The 20,736-nt window shown below is 39.4% G+C and overlaps 1 protein-coding gene across 2 annotated transcripts in view; it reads right to left on the bottom strand.

Moving 5' to 3' along the window:
• Nucleotides 1–20,736, bottom strand: part of LOC127786832 (protein EMSY-LIKE 3-like) — a 34,079-nt gene that overhangs the window by 7,498 nt on the left and 5,845 nt on the right. Inside the window, exons 2-7 of one of the 2 annotated variants that reach the window (XR_008020055.1) lie at nt 16,294–16,505; nt 16,096–16,205; nt 15,723–15,975; nt 15,408–15,629; nt 15,258–15,326; nt 13,860–15,164 (exon numbers count right to left, since the gene is read on the bottom strand). Coding sequence is in view for 1 of the 2 variants with exons in the window: in XM_052314518.1 (XP_052170478.1) it covers nt 15,258–15,326; nt 15,408–15,629; nt 15,723–15,975; nt 16,096–16,205; nt 16,294–16,505 (866 nt within the window). In the remaining variant the exon portion in view is untranslated. The remainder of the gene's footprint in view (nt 1–13,859; nt 15,165–15,257; nt 15,327–15,407; nt 15,630–15,722; nt 15,976–16,095; nt 16,206–16,293; nt 16,506–20,736) is intronic. The other variant, XM_052314518.1, reaches the window with a different exon arrangement.

Below are 20,736 nucleotides of genomic sequence, written 5' to 3'. Positions count from 1 at the left end.
GGATGATAGAGGCATAAAAAGATCCTTCATCAGTCTTTCTATCCACACTATCTCACAAATCCCTTGAGCAATGGCTTGATACTCTGCTTCTGCGCTACTACAAGCAACAACTTGTTGTTTCTTGCTCCTTCAAGTCACTAAGTTTTCCCATAGCTTGGTACAATACCCTGATGTGGATCTACTATCTTCAATGGAAACTGCCCAATCTGAATATGCATAGCCAATAATCCCTCTATCATCACTTTTCTTAAACAACAGCCCTTTTCCAGGTGTTCCTTTGAGATACTTGAGGATATGATAAGCTGCTTCCAGATATCTTTTAGTTGGGAGATACATGAATTGACTAATGATGCTCACAGCATAAGCAATATCCGGCCTTGTATGAGATAAATAGATAAGCTTCCCTACCAAGCGTTGAAATCTTCCTTTGTTCTATGAATCTCTCACTTCGGGAAAAAAAAAAACCCTAATATTCTTCTTTCTCTTCTTTATTCTTTCAATTGGGCTCTAGGGGAGTACTTGTTGGTTTACACCCTAGTTTGCATGTTTCCCTTAGCAAATCTAGGGTATATTTCCTTCATGATATAAATATTCACTCCTTGCTTCTTGCCACTTCCAATCCAAGGAAGTATCTTAATTCCCCCAACTCTTTTCCCTTGAATGCTTGTTTCAGTTGATGTTTTAATTTCTCAATCTCTTGGTTGTTGTCTCCCGTGATGATGATATCAGCCACATACACTATCAGAATTGTTCTTCTTCCATCTTCTTCGATCTTTGTAAATAGAGTGTGATTAGCCTGCCCTTTCTTACAAGGTTCATAATTAGACAAAATTTAGAGAGAACATGTCATGTGATCTGATGCTCCAGTGTCTATGATTCAAAAATTTGTACGAAACCTTTGCGAAAATAGGGAGTGTGATAGGCCCCAATCCACTGGACATATCAAAGATGATCCCAGGAGCAGGGGTAGGAGAGTAAATTAGCTAGCTAGCGTAACAGCCAGCCATGTGCAAGGAGGGGGGGTAGAGATGGAAATTGCTAGTTTGTGTAACAAACAGCTGGCACGAATTCAAATTTAGTTAGAGGAGGAGAAGAAAATATAAATAGGAGAGAAAATTGTAGGAGAGGGTCTGATTTTGGATTTTGGATTCAGTTTCTAGAGAGTTAATGGCCTCTTGAATGCCCTGTTTTCCTTGTAATCCTGATCAAATTGGTGAATTGAATCAAAGTGCAATGAATTTGTTTCTGATATCCATCATTTTGGTATCAGAGCACTACTGATCCTCATGGTGAACTTAACGGAGAGAGTGGGTGATCTGGAGTCGAAGATGGATGGCATGCAAAGGGGAGTTGAAGTCATGAGAGGAGATATCCAGACGATGGAATGGAATGTGGCGGTGATGATCAAACAGTTCGCCTTCATGCGAACGAAATGGGACGAGCAAGAGCGAGAGAGAAAGTGCAACTCCAATGAGGGCGAAGGACCTTCAGAATTCACCTTGGATTCCGAAGTAACCCCTGGAATGGGAGGCGGCAACAACTTGGAAGGAGGAATCGGGGGTGGGTGTCGGTTAGAAGTATGAGGAAGAAGGTTGGAGATGCCTATATTCGAAGGAGAGAACCCAGATGATTGGATATTTCGGGCAGAAAGGTACTTTGCGATAAATCAACTAACAGAAGAGGATAAATCAATTAACAGAAGAGGAGAAGATACACACAGTTGCACTGTGTTTTGAAGCCATAACCCTGGCTTGGTTTCAATGGGAGTCGCAACAAAGGGGAATTCGGAGTTGGGAAGGCTTGAAATAGGGAATTCTGGGCAGGTTTCGCTCCACTCAAAGAGGGTCATTGGAGGAGCGTTTCTTGGCTCTCTGGAAAGAGGGGACTGTCAAGGAGTATAGGTTGATGTTTGAGACGTTGGTCACGTCCGTGTCGAATGTTCCTGAGGCATTTTTGGAAGGTCAATTCCTAAACAGTCTCAAACCTGAAATAATGGCTAAGATAAGGGTGTTGTAACCCCGAGGGCTCGATCGAATCATGATAATGGCTCAAAATATCGAGGACAAGAATGCAACACTTCAAAACTGCTTTAAGACAACAGGACCACCAAAGAGTGGGTACCTTTTTGCACCATCCGTCACTAACCGAACGTCCCATGTATCAGCAAAGAGTTCGGTTTCCTCCCAAAAGTCTATGACACCAACAGGACCCCGGTTTCACACCTTTGGAAGTGTTGGGAATTTCCCTTTTAAATGGCTTAGTGAGGCCAAATGGAAAGCCAAACATGATAAGGGCCTTTGTTTTCGCTGCGATGAGAAGTATTCGGTAGGCCATAGGTGCAAAAACAAGAAACTCTAGGTTATGATGATCCATGATGAAGAAATAGGAGAGGCTAGGGGAAAGGAGGAAACATTGGAGGGAGGTGAAGAAGAGTTGCTGAGTGGGGGGAAGTGATCGAGCTATCCATGAATTCGGTTGTGGGATTGACTACACCACAAATGATGAAGCTAAGAGGACACATAGAAGGGCAGCCAATAGTGGTGCTTATTGACAGAAAAGCAATGCATAATTTTATAGCAACCAAGCTGGTGCAGCAGTTGGGTTTACCAAAGGTGGAAACAGCAAGATATGGGGTAATTTTGGGAACGGAAATGGCAGTGCAAGGGGCTGAAATTTACAAAGGAGTGAAGCTTAATCTCCAAAATCTGCAAAATGTGGAGGATTTTTTACCTCTAAAATTGAGGAGCTTGGATGTAATTTTGGGAATGAAGTGGCTAGCAGCCGTTGGAAAAATGAATGTGGACTAGAAGACCCTAACGATGAAATTTCAAAAAGGAGGCATAGCTATAACGTTGCAGGGGGACCCTAGTTTGAGCAATACCTTGGAATCCTTGAAGGCTATGGTGAAAGCCTTTAAGGAAAAGAGGGAGGGAATGCTGTTGGAATTGGGAACCCTAGCAGCCGAAATTAAAGATGATCAAAAGGAAGCTCCAGTGATACTAAGGGGGGTGTTGGCCGAGTTTGAGAGGGTTTTCTCTACTCTGAAGGGGATGCCACCTTGCAGGAGGAAGGATCATACCATAAACTTGGTTTCAGGAACCACCCTGGTTAGTGTAAGGCCCTACCGCTACCCTTATTTACAAAAAAATGAAATTGAGAAGTTAGTAGGAGAGATATTGGCTGCTGGAATTGTTCATCCTAGTTTTAGCCCATTTTCTAGTTTGATATTGTTGGTAAAGAAGAAGGATGGAGGGTGGCGTTTTAGTGTGGACTATAGGGCTTTGAACAAGGTTACTATTCCGGACAAATTTTTCATTCCTGTGATAGAGAAGTTACTTGATGAGTTGCACGGTGCCATGGTCTTCTCCAAGTTCGTTTTGAAATCTGGTTACCATCAAATTAGAGTCAAGTCTGAGGATGTTCCCAAGACCGCTTTCAAGACTCATGAAAGGGCATTACGAGTTCCTAGTAACGCCATTCGGGCTGACGAATGCGCCAGCCACCTTCCAATCATTGATGAATGATATTTTCATAGAATATTTGAGGCGTTTTGTGCTGGTATTTTTCGATGATATACTGGTGTATAGCAAGAATTTTGAACAACACACATAACATTTACGTTGTGTCTTAAAGGTTCTAGCGGACAACCACCTCTTTGCCAACAGGAAGAAATGTGTTTGGGCAACTGGAAATTGAATATCTAGGCCATATTATATCCTAGTAAAGGGTTTTAGCTGATTGAAATAAGGTACAAGTTATGTTAGATTGGCCTACTCCTACAATGGTGAAGGAATTGAGAGGGTTTCTTGGCCTCACAGGGTATTATAGACGTTTTGTGAGGGATTATGGCAAGTTGGCAAGGCCTCTAACAAAGAGATTAAGGAAGAACAATTCCTTTTGGGATGTGGCAGCCGAGCAGGCCTTCCAGTAACTTAAGGCTAAAATGGTATCCCTACTTGTCTTAGCCTTGCTAGACTTTGGGAAGCCCTTCGTCATTGAATCCGATGCCTCAAGACAAGGTATGGGGGTTGTATTAATGCAAAAGCAAAGGCCTATTGCTTATTTCAGTCATACTTTTAGTCAATTGGGGAGGAAAAAATCTGTTTATGAGAAGGAACTAATGGCCATAGTGTTTGTTATGCAAAAATGGAGACACTACTTGTTAGGTAGGAAGTTTGTGGTTCCAACTAATCAAAAGAGTCTCAAATACTTGATGGAACAATGGGTGGTGAGTCCGGAATACTTGAATTAGATGGTGAAATTGATGGAGTTCCAATTTGAGATACAATATTGGCCAAGTTTGGAGAATAAAGCTATTGATGGGTTGTCACGAATCTGCCACCCAGCAACAACAATGGCCTTAACAGTGCCTAAGGTGGTCCAAATTGATCAGTTAGCCAGTGAGGTAGAAGCAGATGAAAGATTGCAAGGAATTATCAAAGATCTCCAAGCTGATCCTTCTCCACAACCTAACTTCTAGTTGGTGAACAACCATCTCCTTTACAAGGGAAGGTTGTACTTACCAAAGAGATCCACTCTCATTCCATTGTTACTTCATAAGGGGCATGATGGAAGTGTAGGAGGACATTCAGGGTTCTTAAAAACTTACAAGAAGGTGGCGGTAAATGTCTATTGGCAAGGAAAGAAGAAGGACATATATCGGTATGTAAGTGATTGCTCGGTTTGCTAACAAAATAAATATATGGCCTTAGCACCAGGGGGACTCTTGCAGCCCCTTCCTATCCCAAATCAAATTCGGGACGACATTACTATGGACTTCATTGAGGGATTGCCAAAGTCTAGCAAGATGGACTCAATTTTGGTGATGGTGGACAGACTTAGTAAGTACGGGCATTTCATTGACCTTAAACACCCATTTATAGCTGGGGAGATGGTAGGAATTTTTATTAAAGAAGTGGTGAGGCTTCATGGAATGTTAAGGTCCATTGTATCGGATAGAGACAAAATTTTCATGAGCAAATTTTGAGAGGAGATGTTCCGACTACAAGGCACCAAACTCAACAGAAGCATAGCCTATCACCCTCAAACGGATGGGTAGACGGAGGTACTTAATCGGGCTTTAGAAACCTACCTATGTTGTTTTGTTTCCTCAAAACCGAAAGCATGGTATATATGGCTGCCTTGGGCTGAATAATGGTATAATACCTCCTACCACACACCTGCCAAGGTGACTCCATTTCAAGCAGTGTATAGGCGAGAACCACCACCCTTATTGAGGTTAGAGAAGAGAACTACTCTTGTCTCAATGGTGGAGCAGCAGTTGATTGAGAGAGATTTAATCCTTGAGGAATTGAAGGCACAGTTGATGAGAGCACAAGCAATGATGAAGAGAAGAGCATATCTGAAAAGAAGAGAGGTGATGTACAAAGAAGGAGACTCGGTTTATTTGAAATTAAGGCCATATCATCAGAAATCATTGATCGCTCGTGCAAATGAAAAGTTGGTTGCTCGATATTATGGTCCATTTGAAATTGAGAAAGAGGTAGGCCCGGTAGCCTATAAGTTGATACTGCCACCTCATTGCCCTATTCATCCTGTATTCCACGTGTCCCAACTACGGGAGGCAAGAGGGGCATTGAAAGCTAATGTAGAGATTCCCCGACAGCTTAATGAAGACCTTGAGATGTTGGTAGAATCAGAGACAATGCTTGGAGTTCGACCGAGGACCGGAAAGAACTTACGGGAATTAGAGGTGCTCATACAATGGAAGGGGCTACCACAGTTAAAAGCTACTTGAGAGCCTTACCACTTGATCCAACAACAATTTCCATTTTTCCACCTTGAGGGTAAGGTGAAAGTTGGGGGGGGAGGAAGTAATGATAGGCCCCTAGCCCACTGGACCAAAGACGATCCAAGGGGCAAGGGTAGGGGAGTAAATTAGTTGGCTAGCATAACACCTAGCCGTGTGTGTGTGTGTGGGGGGGGGGGGGGGGGAGGAAGTAATGATAGGCCCCTAGTCCAATGGACCAAAGACGATCCAAGGGGCAAGGGTAGGGGAGTAAATTAGTTGGCTAGCATAACACCTAGCCGTGTGTGTGGGGGGGCGGGGTGGGGGGGGGGGGGGTAGAGTTGGAAATAACAAACCAGCAATACACAAACTAGTCAGCACGAATCCAAATTCGATTAGAGGAGGAGAAGAAAATATAAATAGGAGGGTCCGATTTTGGATTTTGGACTCAGTTTCTGGAGAGTTAAGGGCCTCTCAAATGCCCTGTTTTCTTTGTAATCCTGATTGAATTGGTGAATTGAATCAAAGTGCAGTGAATTTTTTTTCTGGTACCCATCAGAGTGACTTATATTACCCTGTTTTGCCAAGGAAACCATTGGATTGTTATCCACACTTTAAGCCAACTTATGCACTTTAGTTTAGCTTAGTAGCTGTTGTAGAGCCTCTAGTTGATTTGTTGTAAGAGAAACCGTAGTTGAACTTCCCTTTTCAGCTTCTACCAAGTATGTGGAAGTATGTGGACTGACCTCATTTTCACTGATTTCTTGGTTTCCAATTGGCTGGCTTGCCATGTATCTTCCAACAAGTTTCCCTAGTATGATAGGGTTTATTACAGTGGTCACACCACTATTTGTCTTTTTGCACCTCCCCTTTAGTTGTGATTGGAAGCTTTCCGAGATATATTTAGGGCAAAATTTTAGTAGTATACCTCGTTGTTTGAATGATTAGAGGAGGTAGGCAGCATCACTTTCTTTCTACTTTCTTCTTTTCTTACTTCAGCAAATACTTATCTCAAAGCTGGAAAGGGCTTAGTCCCAAGTAATCTGCCTCTTACTTCATCTAAATCTAAGTTTAGACCATGAAAGAAGTCAAAAACTCTTTCTTTCTCCACCATCTTGTCATACTTTCTTCCATCTGTTGAGCACTCCCATTTAATCTCATAGAAGAGATCCAATTCAGTCAAGGTGTTATAATACTCAGTAACAAAGTTATTACCTTGCTTTGTAGTGCGGATGATAGATCGGACTTGAAAACTTTGGGTTGTGTTTCAAGATTTGAGTAAATCTTCTTAACAACCTTCCAAATCTCACTTACTATTTTGTAGAATAAATAAGTTCTTCCAATCTTGAGTTCCATAGAGTTTACTAGCCAAGCCATAACCATGGCATTCTTAGCTTCTCATACTCCATAAGTTGCTGACTTGTTGCTCGGTTTTGCAATATCTCCAATTAGATAGCTTGTTTTACCTTTCCCTTGAACTACCAGCATAACTGATTGGAACCACTCTCGAAAGTTTGTTCCATTCAACTTGTGTAGAGTAATCTGAAGTGAATGACTATCAAGAGGAGTAATTGGAACCTGATTGTTCTTCATCGGAAGAGGATTGGTGGTTGAGATCTCACTGCTTGTTGGAATCTCAGCCATTGCGTGAGCCTAAGAGTCCTTTCTGATATAGAACTCTAGCTACCAGGTGCCACAAGAACCTTGCTCTGATACCATGAAAAAATTAGGGAAAACACTCTCACTGATTTCATTGATTTGGAAAATATATATACACAAAAATCCTAAAACTTCTCCAAAAATCTGCTACAAAAACACTCCTGATTTTTCTCCTAACAATTCTCCTATTTTATAGGAGTAGAATACAACCCTTTGTTAACTATTTTATAGATCTAATCCAACAATAATTAGGATAACTTTAAGATTTATCTTTTCTATTTGAACTCCTTAGCACGAGATTGCTAACCGAGACTCCTTAGCTTCCTCCAACAGATTATAGTGATACCTTATCTCTAGTGGCTAAGATTGCTTCTATCCATGTTTTTCTTATTATGGCTACTATACAATGGTGGACACTTTACCAGCTGGATATTAAGAATGTTTTTCTTCATGACAACCTTTAGGAGAAACTGTATATGGAGTAACTTCCTGGGTTTTTTGCTCAAGGAGACTCTAAAATGGTGTGTTGCTTGAAGAAGTCCTTTGGTATGACAAGAAGTAAAGCTGATCAATCTGTTTTTAATCGCCATTCCACTGGTGAAGTTATATACTTAAAGGTCTATTTAGATAATATTGTTATTACAAGCGATGATGAGGTTGGTATTGAGAAGTTAAAGAATCATTTGCACTCTCATTTTCAAACTAAGGATTTGGATAGGTTGAAGTATTTCATTGGTATTGAGGTAGCTCAATTTACATGATGTGTGCATCTCTCAACGAAAGTATGCGTTGGATATCTTGGAAAAGACTGGTATGCTTGATTCCCAGCATATAGATATTCTTATGGACCCTAACGTTAAGCTTGTATTGGGACTAAGAGAACCATTAGAGAATCATTGGCCATATAAAAGATTGGTTGGGAAGCTTAATGACCTCACCATTACACAGCTAGACATCTCTTTCGTTATTAGTGTGGTGAGTCAATTCTTAAACACCCCTTGTGACTGCCACCAGCATGCCTTAGTCCATATCTTGAGGTACATTAAAAGTGCTCTAGGTAAGGGTTTGTTGTTTGAGAACAAAGGGCATAAGCAGAATGTTGAATATACTGATGTTGATTGGGTTGGTTGTCCCACAGATAGACGCTCTACCCCGGGCTATTGCATCTTGGTTGCGTCTTGGGAGAGTAAGAAGCGGAGTCTTATGGCTAAATCTAATGCAGAAGCAGAGTATTTGGGCATAGCTTTAGGTACATGTGAGCAGATTTAGCTTGAGCAACTCCTCAAGGAGTTGATATTTGGAGATTCAAGGCCTATGCACTTATTTGGGATATTCAGGCAGCCCTTCATATAGCCTCTAATTCCATTTTTTTCACTCAACACATAGAGATAAGACTATCATTTTGTGATATAGAAGTTGGTTTTTGGAGAGTTTAATACCTCATTTGTTTCTAATGACCAACTGGTTGATCTTTTTACAAAGGCAGTATAGGGTCCACAAATTGATTACATTTGGACCAAGCTAGACACATATAATACATATGTATCTACTAGAGGCGAAGTGTTGGAATGATGTAGACACATAGCGCCATGTTTCTCTTAGTTGTACCTTCAGTTTGTTTTGTACAGATGTATATCTCTCTCCTGATCCTAACTGTGATTAGCATAGTTTTCAAAGGAGAAAAACATACTGAGGTGCACATTAGTGCTTAGGGCCTAGGAGCGAGGCACAAGGCAAAGCACAAGCCTTAGGCACATGAGGCGCACATTTATTCAAAATGCTTACAAAGTACTTATACACCATTGTTTTCAATATGTACTTATAAGGAGATAGAAGCAAACTCATAAAATCATAAATGACAAATGGCTAGCCCTATAATAACAACTAATATTACTGCAGAAAAACATTTAATTTCTTTTGCAATTAGTTTCTTTTACCTGCAAAAGAGATTAGAGGAAAGAAAAAATATAGCAGAACACATTGCAAAAAATAATTATAGGAAAACAATTAGTTTCTTCCAATTTCTTTTGCAATTAGAACAACAACAACATATCCAGCATTTATCCCACTATGTGGGATCAGCTACATGAATTCTAGACTTCCATGTATTTCTGTCTTTTATCATATCTTCATTTAGGCCTATACACTTCATATCAAACTTTAATGTCTCTCCCAAAATCTTTTTGAGTCTGTCTCTACCTCTTTTTTTAACTAATTGTCAACTCTTCTCACAGGAGTGTCTATTAGTCTTCTTCTCACATGACCAAACCATCTTAGTCTAATCTCTCTCATCTTCTCTTCGATTAGCACTACTCCTACCTTATTACGAATAATCTCATTTCTAATTTTATCTTTTCGTGTATGGCTGCATATCCATCTTAGTATCCTTATCTCCGCTACGCTCGCCTTTTGCTCATGCTAGTATTTGACTACCCAACATTCTGAGCCATACAACAAAACTAGTATTATAGTTGTCTTATAGAATTTTTCTTTCAGTTTTAATGGGATTTTACTATCACATAATACCCCCATGCATTTCTCCATTTTAGCCAACCTGCCTTAATTCTATGCATGACATCCTCGTGAATTTCTCCATCTTTTTGAATCAGTGATCCCAAATGTCGAAAATGGTCTTTTCTTTGTATGATTTGGTCTTCCAATTTTATTATAACATCCTTCACTCTTGCATTCTTACTAAATTTACATTCCAAATATTTTGTTTTCCTTCTACTTAATTTAAATCCCTTAGATTCTAAATTGTTTCTGCACAACTCAAGCTTAGCATTCATTCCCTCTTTTGTTTCATCCACCAACGCTATATCATCTGCAAATAGCATATACCATATACCATGGCACCTCTGCCTGAATGTGTTTAGTGAGTTCATCCATTACTAAAGCAAATAAGTACAGACTTAGTGCAAAACCTTGATCCAGTCCCATTGTAATTTTAAACGATTCAGTATCCCCTCCACATGTTCTGACCCTTGTCTCTGAACCGTAATACATGTCCTTGAGGGCTTGTATATAGGCTATTCGGACTCATTTCTTCTCTAAAACCCTCCATAATACTTCTCTAGGGACCATATTATAGGCCTTTTTCTAGATCTATAAACACCATATGCAAGTCCTTCTAATGATCTCGATACCTTTCCATTAAGCGCCTCAGTAGGTATATAGCTTCCATTGTTGACCTATCAACCATGAAACCAAACTGATTTTCCGATACGTCTGTTTCTTTTTTGAGCCTCTGTTCTACTACTCTCTTCCAGAGTTTCATGGTATGGCTCATTAACTTAATTCCTCTGTAATTTTCATTAAACATCTCCTTTGTTCTTGTATATAGGAACCAACGTACTCTTCCTCCACTCATCTGGCATCTTTTTTTATTTAAGGATCGCATTAAATAATTTCGTTAGCCAGGAGATGTCATCTTCTCCCATGCATTTCCATGCTTCTATTGATATATTATCCGGTCCCACCGCCTCATGATTTTTCATCTTTTTTAATGCTTGCCTTATTTCTTTTGAACTTATGCGTCAATAAAATGTATAGCTCACGTTCCCTTCGGAGTTACTATAATGTCCCAACCTAACTCTTGTGTCCCCACCATTATTGAATAATTTTATGAAATACTCCTTCCATCTCTCCTTAATCGCTCCCTCATTCACTAATACATTTTGGTTTTCATATTTTATACATTTCATTTGGTTTAGATCTCTTGTTTTTCTTTCTCTTACTTTAGCTAATTTATATATATCCCTTTCTCCATCTTTTGTATCAAGTCGTTTATATAGATTTTCATATGTTTTTGACCTTGTTTCACTAACAGCTCTTTTTGCTGCCTTTTTCGCTTCTTTATAATTTTTTAGGTTTTCTTCATTGTTACACTGATATACAGCGTTATAGCAAGTTTTCTTATTTTTAATTTTCAATTGTACCTCTTCATTCCACCACCAAAACTCCTTAAGGTTTGGGGCTCTACCATTTGTCTCTCCAAGGACTACATTTGCCGTGCTTCTCAAGGCAGTAGCCATTTCCCTCCACATTTGATTTGCCTGTCCTTTTCCATTCCATTTCCTTTTACCCCTTAATTTTTCTTTGAAGATTAATTGTTTCTCCCCTTTTAAATCCCACCACCTAATTCTTGCATTTTGTTTTATGTGATTATTTCTCTTCCAATTTCTTACTTGGACGTCAAGTACCAAAAGTCTACGTTGAGTAGTCAAACATTCCCCCGATATCACCTTTCAATCCCTACAACATAACCAATCATCTTGTCTCACAAGGAAGTAATCTATTTGGGTACTTGATGTGACATTTTTATACCAGAACACATAGCAAAAACAGTTACAAAAAAACAATTAATTTCTTTTGCAACTAGTTTCTTTTAAATTGGAAAGAAATTAAGAGAGAGAGATGGTAGAGCAAACAATAAAAATATTTGTTTCTTAGCAAGAAATTGGAAGAAAAAAAAAATAGAGTAGAACACTGCAAAAAACAATTGCAGCAAATAATTAGTTTCTTCTAAATTGAAATTAGAAGAAAGAAAGAAAAATGATGCAAAACACATACGTGAGTAGTTCTTTAGTGAGTGAACATCATTGCCAAAGGATCCCAATGGTGAGTGGGAGATTCGGCAAACTTCTAGCTTACACTGCTAGGCTTTCCTCTCACTAATATACAAGAATATGCAACCAAAATAAGATCTAAGATGACAAATGGACAAAGAAATAGGGTTTTAATACACTTGCATGAGGCACGTGCCTCGTGCACCTAGGCAACAGCACAAGCATGGTAATGTGCCTAAGTGGCGGAGGCACACAGAGTTGTGCCTTTGTGCACCTTGCACCTAGGTGGGCCTTTAACAACAATGGTGAATAGAGAATTCAGATCTTCTTTTCCCTCCATATCATTCTCTCTCTCTTTCTCTCTCCTCTTCACAATTCTGAATGATTTAACACTTGCCACAACCCCCTATACAAGTGACAGGTTGTGTGACCAACCCTAAACCCTAAGCTAACACTTAAAGTTCATGAAGCCTAAAAATCCATCCATATCATTCAATGAAAATAACCAATGTTCACAACTAAAACAATAATCCACTGAAATCCTTAGGGTTTACAAACTAAGTTATCTTAAATAATTGAAAAAAAACCATCCTAAACAGAGTACACTATTATCCACCAATCGAAGTCCACATCTAATCTTGCTAATCTTGCTCACCTAAAAAATGTTAGGAAAGGGGTGAGCTTAAAAGCCTAATGAAGTTTACACCTACATAATGGGTCAATATCCAAAATAAAGGATTTCATACATATGATGAACATTTCAATTTCAATTTCAATTTTTCACCAATATTCCCAATGCAATAACATGAATCACCAATAAAAATCGCATCATATCACATGGTATAGCTATCAATTTTTCATGACATGTGTAACATCATTTAACCAAGGGAACCATAATAATCAATAATCAATTCAACATCATAGTAAATATCTCAATCTACAGTATTAACCTTGGATCCAATAATGTAGGAAGGGACCCAATAATTTCCCTAGGATCTACCCACAAGTATGTGACAAAGCACAACCAAAATAAACCAGTCACCTCTCCTCCTATTGAGTAACTAAAATTCATATGGCACCGCATAGGTAGTGGAATTCCAATTACCAAAGTAACCCTCAGACTTCCCCAATGGTTCCAAAACAATTTACAATATGCTAACACCATTAATAAATCTTTTCAAGACAATGCTACAAATCCACTTTCTCAATTTATTTTCAAATCAATAATTCGTGTATATATGTCAAGCAACAAAATTGGGAGCATATTCACGTCTAAACAATTTTTAAAACACGCATGGGAATAATTTTCAAAATATACTACTATGAAAATAACCACTCACTTAATTGTTGGTGTAAAAGTAATTCACAATCCTCCACATATAATCCAAAAAATATCTTTAGCCGGAGCAATCACATAACAATTTCACATCATTTAATTTCCCCAAATATAATTTAAGAGCCCTCCTATAACTTCTATAACTACAAGGACCAATCTGTAATTTCCTAAAACTATAGGGCCTTTTTGTGGTTTCTTAAAATTGCTATGAGTTCCAAAACTGATGGTTTAAAAATGCAATTAAAAGAGACTAAGTTGGATTGGATCTTATCAAATTGAGTTAGGGTTTAGTTTGGACCTTTTCTAAACTGGTTCACTGAACTAGTGCGAAGGGTTCAATTGCGTCGGTGCTAGGCCTCATCAAGTTTGTTGTCATCAGACAAGGCCCGGCTACTATTGACGATGGTCGGTGATGTCGATGGGAGTGAAGCGAGGTTCAAGTTGAGTCACAATGGCTAGCTAAAATTGGAAATTTCAGAAACAAAAAACTAAGACAACTACTAAATTGAAGAATGAAAAACAAACTAAAAGAAGAGATGTGACTGACCTCGGATCTATCATCGACAATCTGATACGGACACTGCTGCTTCTCTCCTTCATTTCCTCAAGACAGCCTCTTCACTTAGATTGCTCACAGCACAATCTCGCTCAATTTGCTATATGATTTGTGATGCCTTAGACTCTATAGGCTCGACCCTTTTATAGCCTTCCCAGGGTTTATCCAATCCAATATTGATTTTGGATTCTTCTGTTTCCAATTCTAATAATCCTAATCCTCATCAAATTCTCTAGACAGTGTATATCTTCCTTTTGATTTATGTTCTCTAACATGCAGTTGATTGCAACTCCAAGTCTTCCAAGAATTCTCCAAGGTTTATCATTATCTAGAAATCAAAGGTTAATTTAGTCTCCATAATCAAATATTTATCTAAATCAAATTCTGAGCTTAACCCTAGTCCTTCCAAACTATAGTGATCCATATCATATAATTCTCTAACTGAATTGCAGGTCAGTTATCATATATAATTTCCCTCTATTTATTTATATTACTTTCTTTCCAAAAATTCTGAGTGTTACAACACACCTAACCGCCTAGGGTATATCAGGACAAGAGAATGGATCAGGCAAAAGACATGCAACATATGCTGCAGACACACACAGAATCATTGGAATTTGCTACATGGCTGGCAGACGAGGCTACAACTGGTGCATGCATGGAAGACGTGATTTATAACTGGCACACACATGCCTCGATTGCTCAACAGCTTGGGCCAGTAATACCCCTCACACGTGCCTGGCATGGCTGCCCAACTGTTGCCTTCACAACTGCAGGTCCCATGCACAGTCGCATTTCTTGGATTGTTCTTCCCACACGCGCCACAGTGCTGCCTTCTGCATGTGCCAACCATGTCACATGTTCCTATACGCATGTGTGGCAAGCTGCCTTGCCTGGCAATATAATCGTGTTCCCTGCTGCGTACATGTCAACTCTGCTGGCACCAAGGCACAGCAACCCCGTGCCAGTGCACAAGTGCACCATCACTGATTCTTTACCCGAGGCTACACACACATTGCAACTTGACTTAAAAGAGTGTCAGCTCCCATCAGGCTGCCACAACGCTTAAGACACCTGGCATGCCTTTCTCATGCCACCATGCTGCATGGTGGAAGGTGCTTGACCATGAGCATGTTAGGGTCCTCACAATGCCCCTCTTTGACAACTATGTCATCTTCCAACTTCAGTATGATAGACCACCTATAATATAACCTTTAACCTCCACATCATCATTAGCATCCAAGAACAATTACCAAATAATATAGTCTTCAGCAGCAATTCCCGAAATTCCATTCCCTTTCATTACATGGGGAAAAACATAAATAGATTCATAATTTCTTTTTTGTTAATAATAATACCAAGTTCATATGTAAAGACTATAGTATCTACCTCGGAAAGATTCACCCACTCCCATGTCTCATTTGCCGTACCAATATCATAAACTAGAGCATGGCGACCCTGCCAACAATATTTTTAGGAAATGTTGTCAGCACAAACACAAGGAAAATTATATCCACAAATGATTAGTAGGCAACATACCTCCGGTTGATTGTAGTCAGTAATAACAGCTTCATAAAAATTATTGTCATCAGGCCACCTGGTTCTAACCTTCCTCCCAATCAAGGAATCAAACGGTGCTCCTTCAGTAGGTTCACCTGGATGGGCAGCAGAAGAAACACGATTACCAATTGGACCCCTTCCAGTGGGACCTGAGGAAGGGTACTGCATTTTCATTGAAGGTGCACCAGCCAATATCTGACCCTGTTAAGAAGGATAGAACGACAACATGAAGATAATATTGAAGCCTTCATAAACCATACTTCCAGACTTTTTTTTTTTTTTTTTTTTGCTTACAGATTTTTGCTTCTTGCCCTTGGCTCCCATAGCAGGACCTCGTTTTGCAGCTGAAGAAGATGGCTGTGTGGAAGCAGCAACTCCTTGTGGGTGGAAAGAAGCAGATGGTCCACCAAAGGATTGAGAGGGTACAGACTGAGTTAACTTCTGTTTCTTGCGTGATGCTGATACAGTGGGGCTGGGCACTGGATCATGAACAGCTTGGCCAGTGCTAAGCATACCGGCTTGAAGCCCACCTGCCTGTCTCCACTCCCTAGTGGCATTACCCAGATACCACCAATAAAATAAAAGAAGAAACAAAGCTTGCATAAGATCAGACGAATGCAGTCACTTTCTTCGAAAACAACAAAAGTTATTCACAACGGTATCAGACCTTATCCTCCTAATGACATCATCTGCATTAACCCTGCCAAGAAGCTCTCTGTGTTCTTCATTTGATAATCTCAACTCTTTCCTGAGCTCAGTGATTAAACTTTCCTTCTCCTGAAGAAACATATTTTATTGAGCAATCATTTAAACCTGATCAAACAAATATAGAGACATCAGACCACACAAGTCTGATAGAAAGTACCCAAGTAATGGCATCAGCTTGAGCTTTAAAGGCTCTTAGAACTGAACTGTATGCTTCTTGCTCGAGTTGGTGAATTTGTGTCTCCATGTCAGTTTCACTATACATCCTAGGGTATGGGACAGAACTCATTACAGCAGATCTTCCATTTCCTGCAACACGGCCCCCTCTTGGAAATCTATTCTGATGTGGTGGTGGAAGATCATCATCAGTCCCTGCAATTATTTCAGGATAGAATAAAGATAAAAAAATTATGAGAAATGAAATTGACCCAGTAAATTCTATGATAAAGCACAATTAAAGAAAAGGTAAAATTTTGAGTTCTTAGGTATTTTATTACATTCACGAACAAGACAACAAAGGTGTTTGCCAACAGAAAAGAGAAGAGAAGAAAAAGAGAAAAGTTTTCATGACTCTGCATTTGAGAAAGGAAAAGTAGGAATTTGAAAGTATGTTGCAAAAACTCAGACAGAGTCTAACAACCAACATGTGACTAGATCCCATGGACTCTTGTTTATTATCCAGTAAGTGTCAGATGTGACCAAAATGGGAAAACTTCATCATTTAAATGTTTGCAAAAAAACAGTATTTAAACCAGTGTGACCCAGAACTTTTAACATGGTAATATATATTCCATCAAAGCGTACAGATGTCTGCATATAAGACGCTCTTCTACCATTTTACCAGTACCTGAGTCCCATTATTCTACTTCAGAAATAAGTAAAAAGGCGAACAAATGAAAATTGAAAAAGACACAACAGAGGAATTATATAAGCAAATCAGCCATATCCTTTTTCTTTTTTTTCAGTAGTATAAGTGAAATCAGCCATATCCTTGTTGCTTAGGTGGGGTTGCTTAGCCAGAAGCAACTATTAAATGAACAGGGAATTATTAAGGTGCCCTTATCTGCATTTTCTGTTCCCAAATCAGGTATTATCTTACCAGACAAAATTCTAGCATACCAGTTTCATTGTGTTACTATCTAGTTTGTAGTGTACAAGTCAACCAAGACATCAACAAAGAATAAATGCCTTTAGAGTACATCAAGGTAGCCAAAGACGAAAGGCACCCTTAAGGCGCTATGAACCATCTATCACCCGAGGTGCTAAGTGCTAAAAAAGCGCTCCCTTGACGAAGCAAGGGGCTAAATTCAAAAGAATTAATAAAAAATATATTTAATATGAAAAATATAATCAGACAATATAATATATAACATTAACACACAAAATATAAGTTTTACAACAAATGTTCAATATTTATATAAAAAAATAAACAATGTTAAATACTTATAGGAAAGCAAACAAGCATACAATATAATAAAAATATTCACACCAAAAATTTAAGTTGCATAATTTATATAAAGTTATATAATATATAATATTGTTATAAGTTACATTGTTACAGACTTACAGTTGTAGCAAACCTACATAACTCTTTTGTTGCAATTATTAACTGAGTATTGACTAAAAGTCTAGAACAAATATATATATATATATATCATAGAACAAAACAATAAATGTCAAGCAACAATTAGCACTCCAAAAATTTAAAACACTAACTGAGAAACAGTGCAACAGTGACTGAAAGGCAACATCAACAGCATACAACACAAGGAGGAGCTAGGTGCGTCTGCTTTTTCTTCTTTATTTTTTCATTTTCCTCTCCATTTCACTCTTCCTATTGCACTGAGAGACCTTTCACATTCCTTCTACAAACGACCCTTCACTTTCCTTCATTTTTTCTTTTGATTTTGATTCATTACAGCCTAGGCGAGCGCTTGCAGCGCTTGACACCTCAGAGCAGAGGCACTTGCTTAGGCAGTGCCTGAGTGAAGGAGCCTCCCTTGGCAGTAGACGAGGCACTTTCCCTGGTCCTTGTGTCGCCCAAGCGCCTAGGCGAGCCAGGTACTGGCTTTTGACTACATTGGAGTACATTATTATCTGAAGAGTAATAAAGAGAGAAAAAAAGTTCATTTTATCATCTTTGTAGTCCCCATTCTCACAAAAGAGACATGAGTCACATAAGAAATGGAAATTCTAAAGTATAAAAGCTAAGTTTAATTGATTAAGAATTCCTTGACACTAGGAATAGCCAGGCATGCTCACTTGTGTTGTGGGAGACTTTCTATTAAGTTTTCCACTGTCTAAAAGCCATGTTGCTTCAAAAAAAACTAACAAAGAAAATTTGTTAAAGAACTATCCCCTAGCTAAATGTCTTGATAAAATATTTACCACATATAACTTCTCACTCTCATTTTTGCAAGTTCCAGTCATTACTGCAAACAAAATGGAGTCCAACACATCCATACAAGCATACAACAACAACCCAAACCACATCAATGACAACAATAATAACAATAACAGAGATAATCACAACCCCTAATCCCGCAAGATGAGGCAAGTGGAGATACCTATATGCATATATAATTGCACTTTGCTATCATACACATAACTGGCAAGTTCAGGTAAGCTAATCTCAAATGGATAGATACTGCTTTTAGCCTTTTGTTCAATTTTGTGAGTTTGAGCAATATAATAGCTAGCAAATCCAACTCTATGATAAGATTTTCAGGTGCTAAGTGTCAGGATCTTGAACCTGACGGACCAATTCTCTTCAATTGATGACAATTAGAACAGAATTTGGGTGAGAAATGTGAGAAGAATGGAGAGAGATAAGAAGAATAGGAGGGAGTGAGAGAGAGAGAGAGAAGATTCTGGAAGGAGAGAAATTGAGAGAGAGAAATTGGATAGAAATTCTCGATGATTCTCATTAGGCTGGGTTAGTTGCTTATATATCAGTCCTAAGGCAGTGTTTGGTTGGCGCTTACAGGATACAGCCCAAACAGCTACCTGAAGGTAAAATAACCCACTGACTGCCATATAAAAAAATAAGAATAAGGAATCCCTTTATAGAACATTAGGGTTCCTGACAATCACCCCCCCCCCCCCAAACCCAAAATTTCTTGTCCTCTAGAAATGGACAGCAGCATGTGGGAGTTGAGTCAGCAAGTCAAGTAGGTATTCCCATGTACTGTTATTCAGATGGAGGCAAGTCCACTGCACCGGCACTTGTGTCAAAGGGGCTCCATGCTTGTAGATGACCCTCCTATCCAAAATGAGAGCCAGCTGCACTGGAGGTGAAGTATCACAAATAAAAGTAGGCAGGGAAGAACTAATCGACTGTGCTCCCACTAATTTCTTAAGCATTGAGACATGAAACACTGGGTGAATCTGAGTAATAGGAGGAAGCTGGAGCTTATAAGCGCCAGTCCCAAACTTAGCCACAATCCTAAATGGCCCATAGAATTTAGGACTGAGTTTGGAAATCTGTCTGTGAGAAAGCTCTTTGGTGAGAGTGTTTCAGCTTGAGATAGACCATATCCCCCACCGCAAATTCCCATTCACTTCTTTTTCTGTCAGCAAAATGCTTCATTCTGTTTTGAACAGTTGCTAATTCCTTGCGCAGCACCAGTAGAATTTCTTGTTGTTGCTGCAAATGATAGTCAACTGCAGCTTCTGATGTAGATTCTAGAGTGGCAGGTAGGAGAGGGGGTTTATACCTGTATAGGGCCTCAAATGGGGACACCTTGGTGGAGCTGTGGTGACAAGAATTATACCACCACTAAGCCAATGGAAGCCACTTAAGCCAGCCTTTAGGTTGCACAAAACAGAGACACCATAGGTAAGTCTCCAAACACTGATTTACCTGCTCTATTTGGCCATTACACTTGGGGTGGTATGCAGTAGACATATGCAGCCTTACACCCAAAGGCTCTACACAGTTCTGCCACAATAAACTCGTAAAAACCTTGTCCCTGTCTGAAATAATGGACTGTGGAACTCCATGTAGTTTGACAACATTATCCAAAAATGTTCAGGCCACCTCTTGCACTGTAAATGGGTGTGAAAGGCTCAGAAAATAAGCAAATTTGGTAAATCGATCTACCACCACAAGGATGCAGTCCCTGCCCTCGGACTTAGGCAATCCTTCAACAAAGTCCATGGATATACTTACCCAAGCATGTTCTGGCAATGCCAATGGCTGCAACAGTCCAAGGGCTGCCACGTCTCATGTTTACAATGCTTGCACACGTCACATGCCATAAAAAAATCTATCAGACTTCTTCAAATTTGGCTAGTAAAATATCTGCTTTACCTTATGATAAGTGTTCCGGATACCCAAGTGACCTCCCAAAGGGGACCCATGCAGGGACTGCAGGATTTTGGCTTTCAGTTGGTCACAGTCCCCTATCACCATCCTTCCCTGAAATTGCATTAAGCCGTTGGTTATTGTATACCATGGTCTGCTAGATGGATCAATAACCAGCTGCTCCAGCAGTTCGTTAGTCCAGGTAGCCTTCTCATAGCTGGTTGTAACCTCCTGTAACCAATCTGGAATGATAGAAGTGATGGCTCAAATTGTTCCATTTTCAAAGCATCGGGACAG

Source organism: Diospyros lotus, chromosome 12, assembly GCF_014633365.1.
Source record: "Diospyros lotus cultivar Yz01 chromosome 12, ASM1463336v1, whole genome shotgun sequence".
NCBI lineage: Eukaryota > Viridiplantae > Streptophyta > Magnoliopsida > Ericales > Ebenaceae > Diospyros > Diospyros lotus.
Note: the sequence above shows the minus strand (reverse complement) of the source record. Positions and strands in the feature narration are given on the sequence as shown.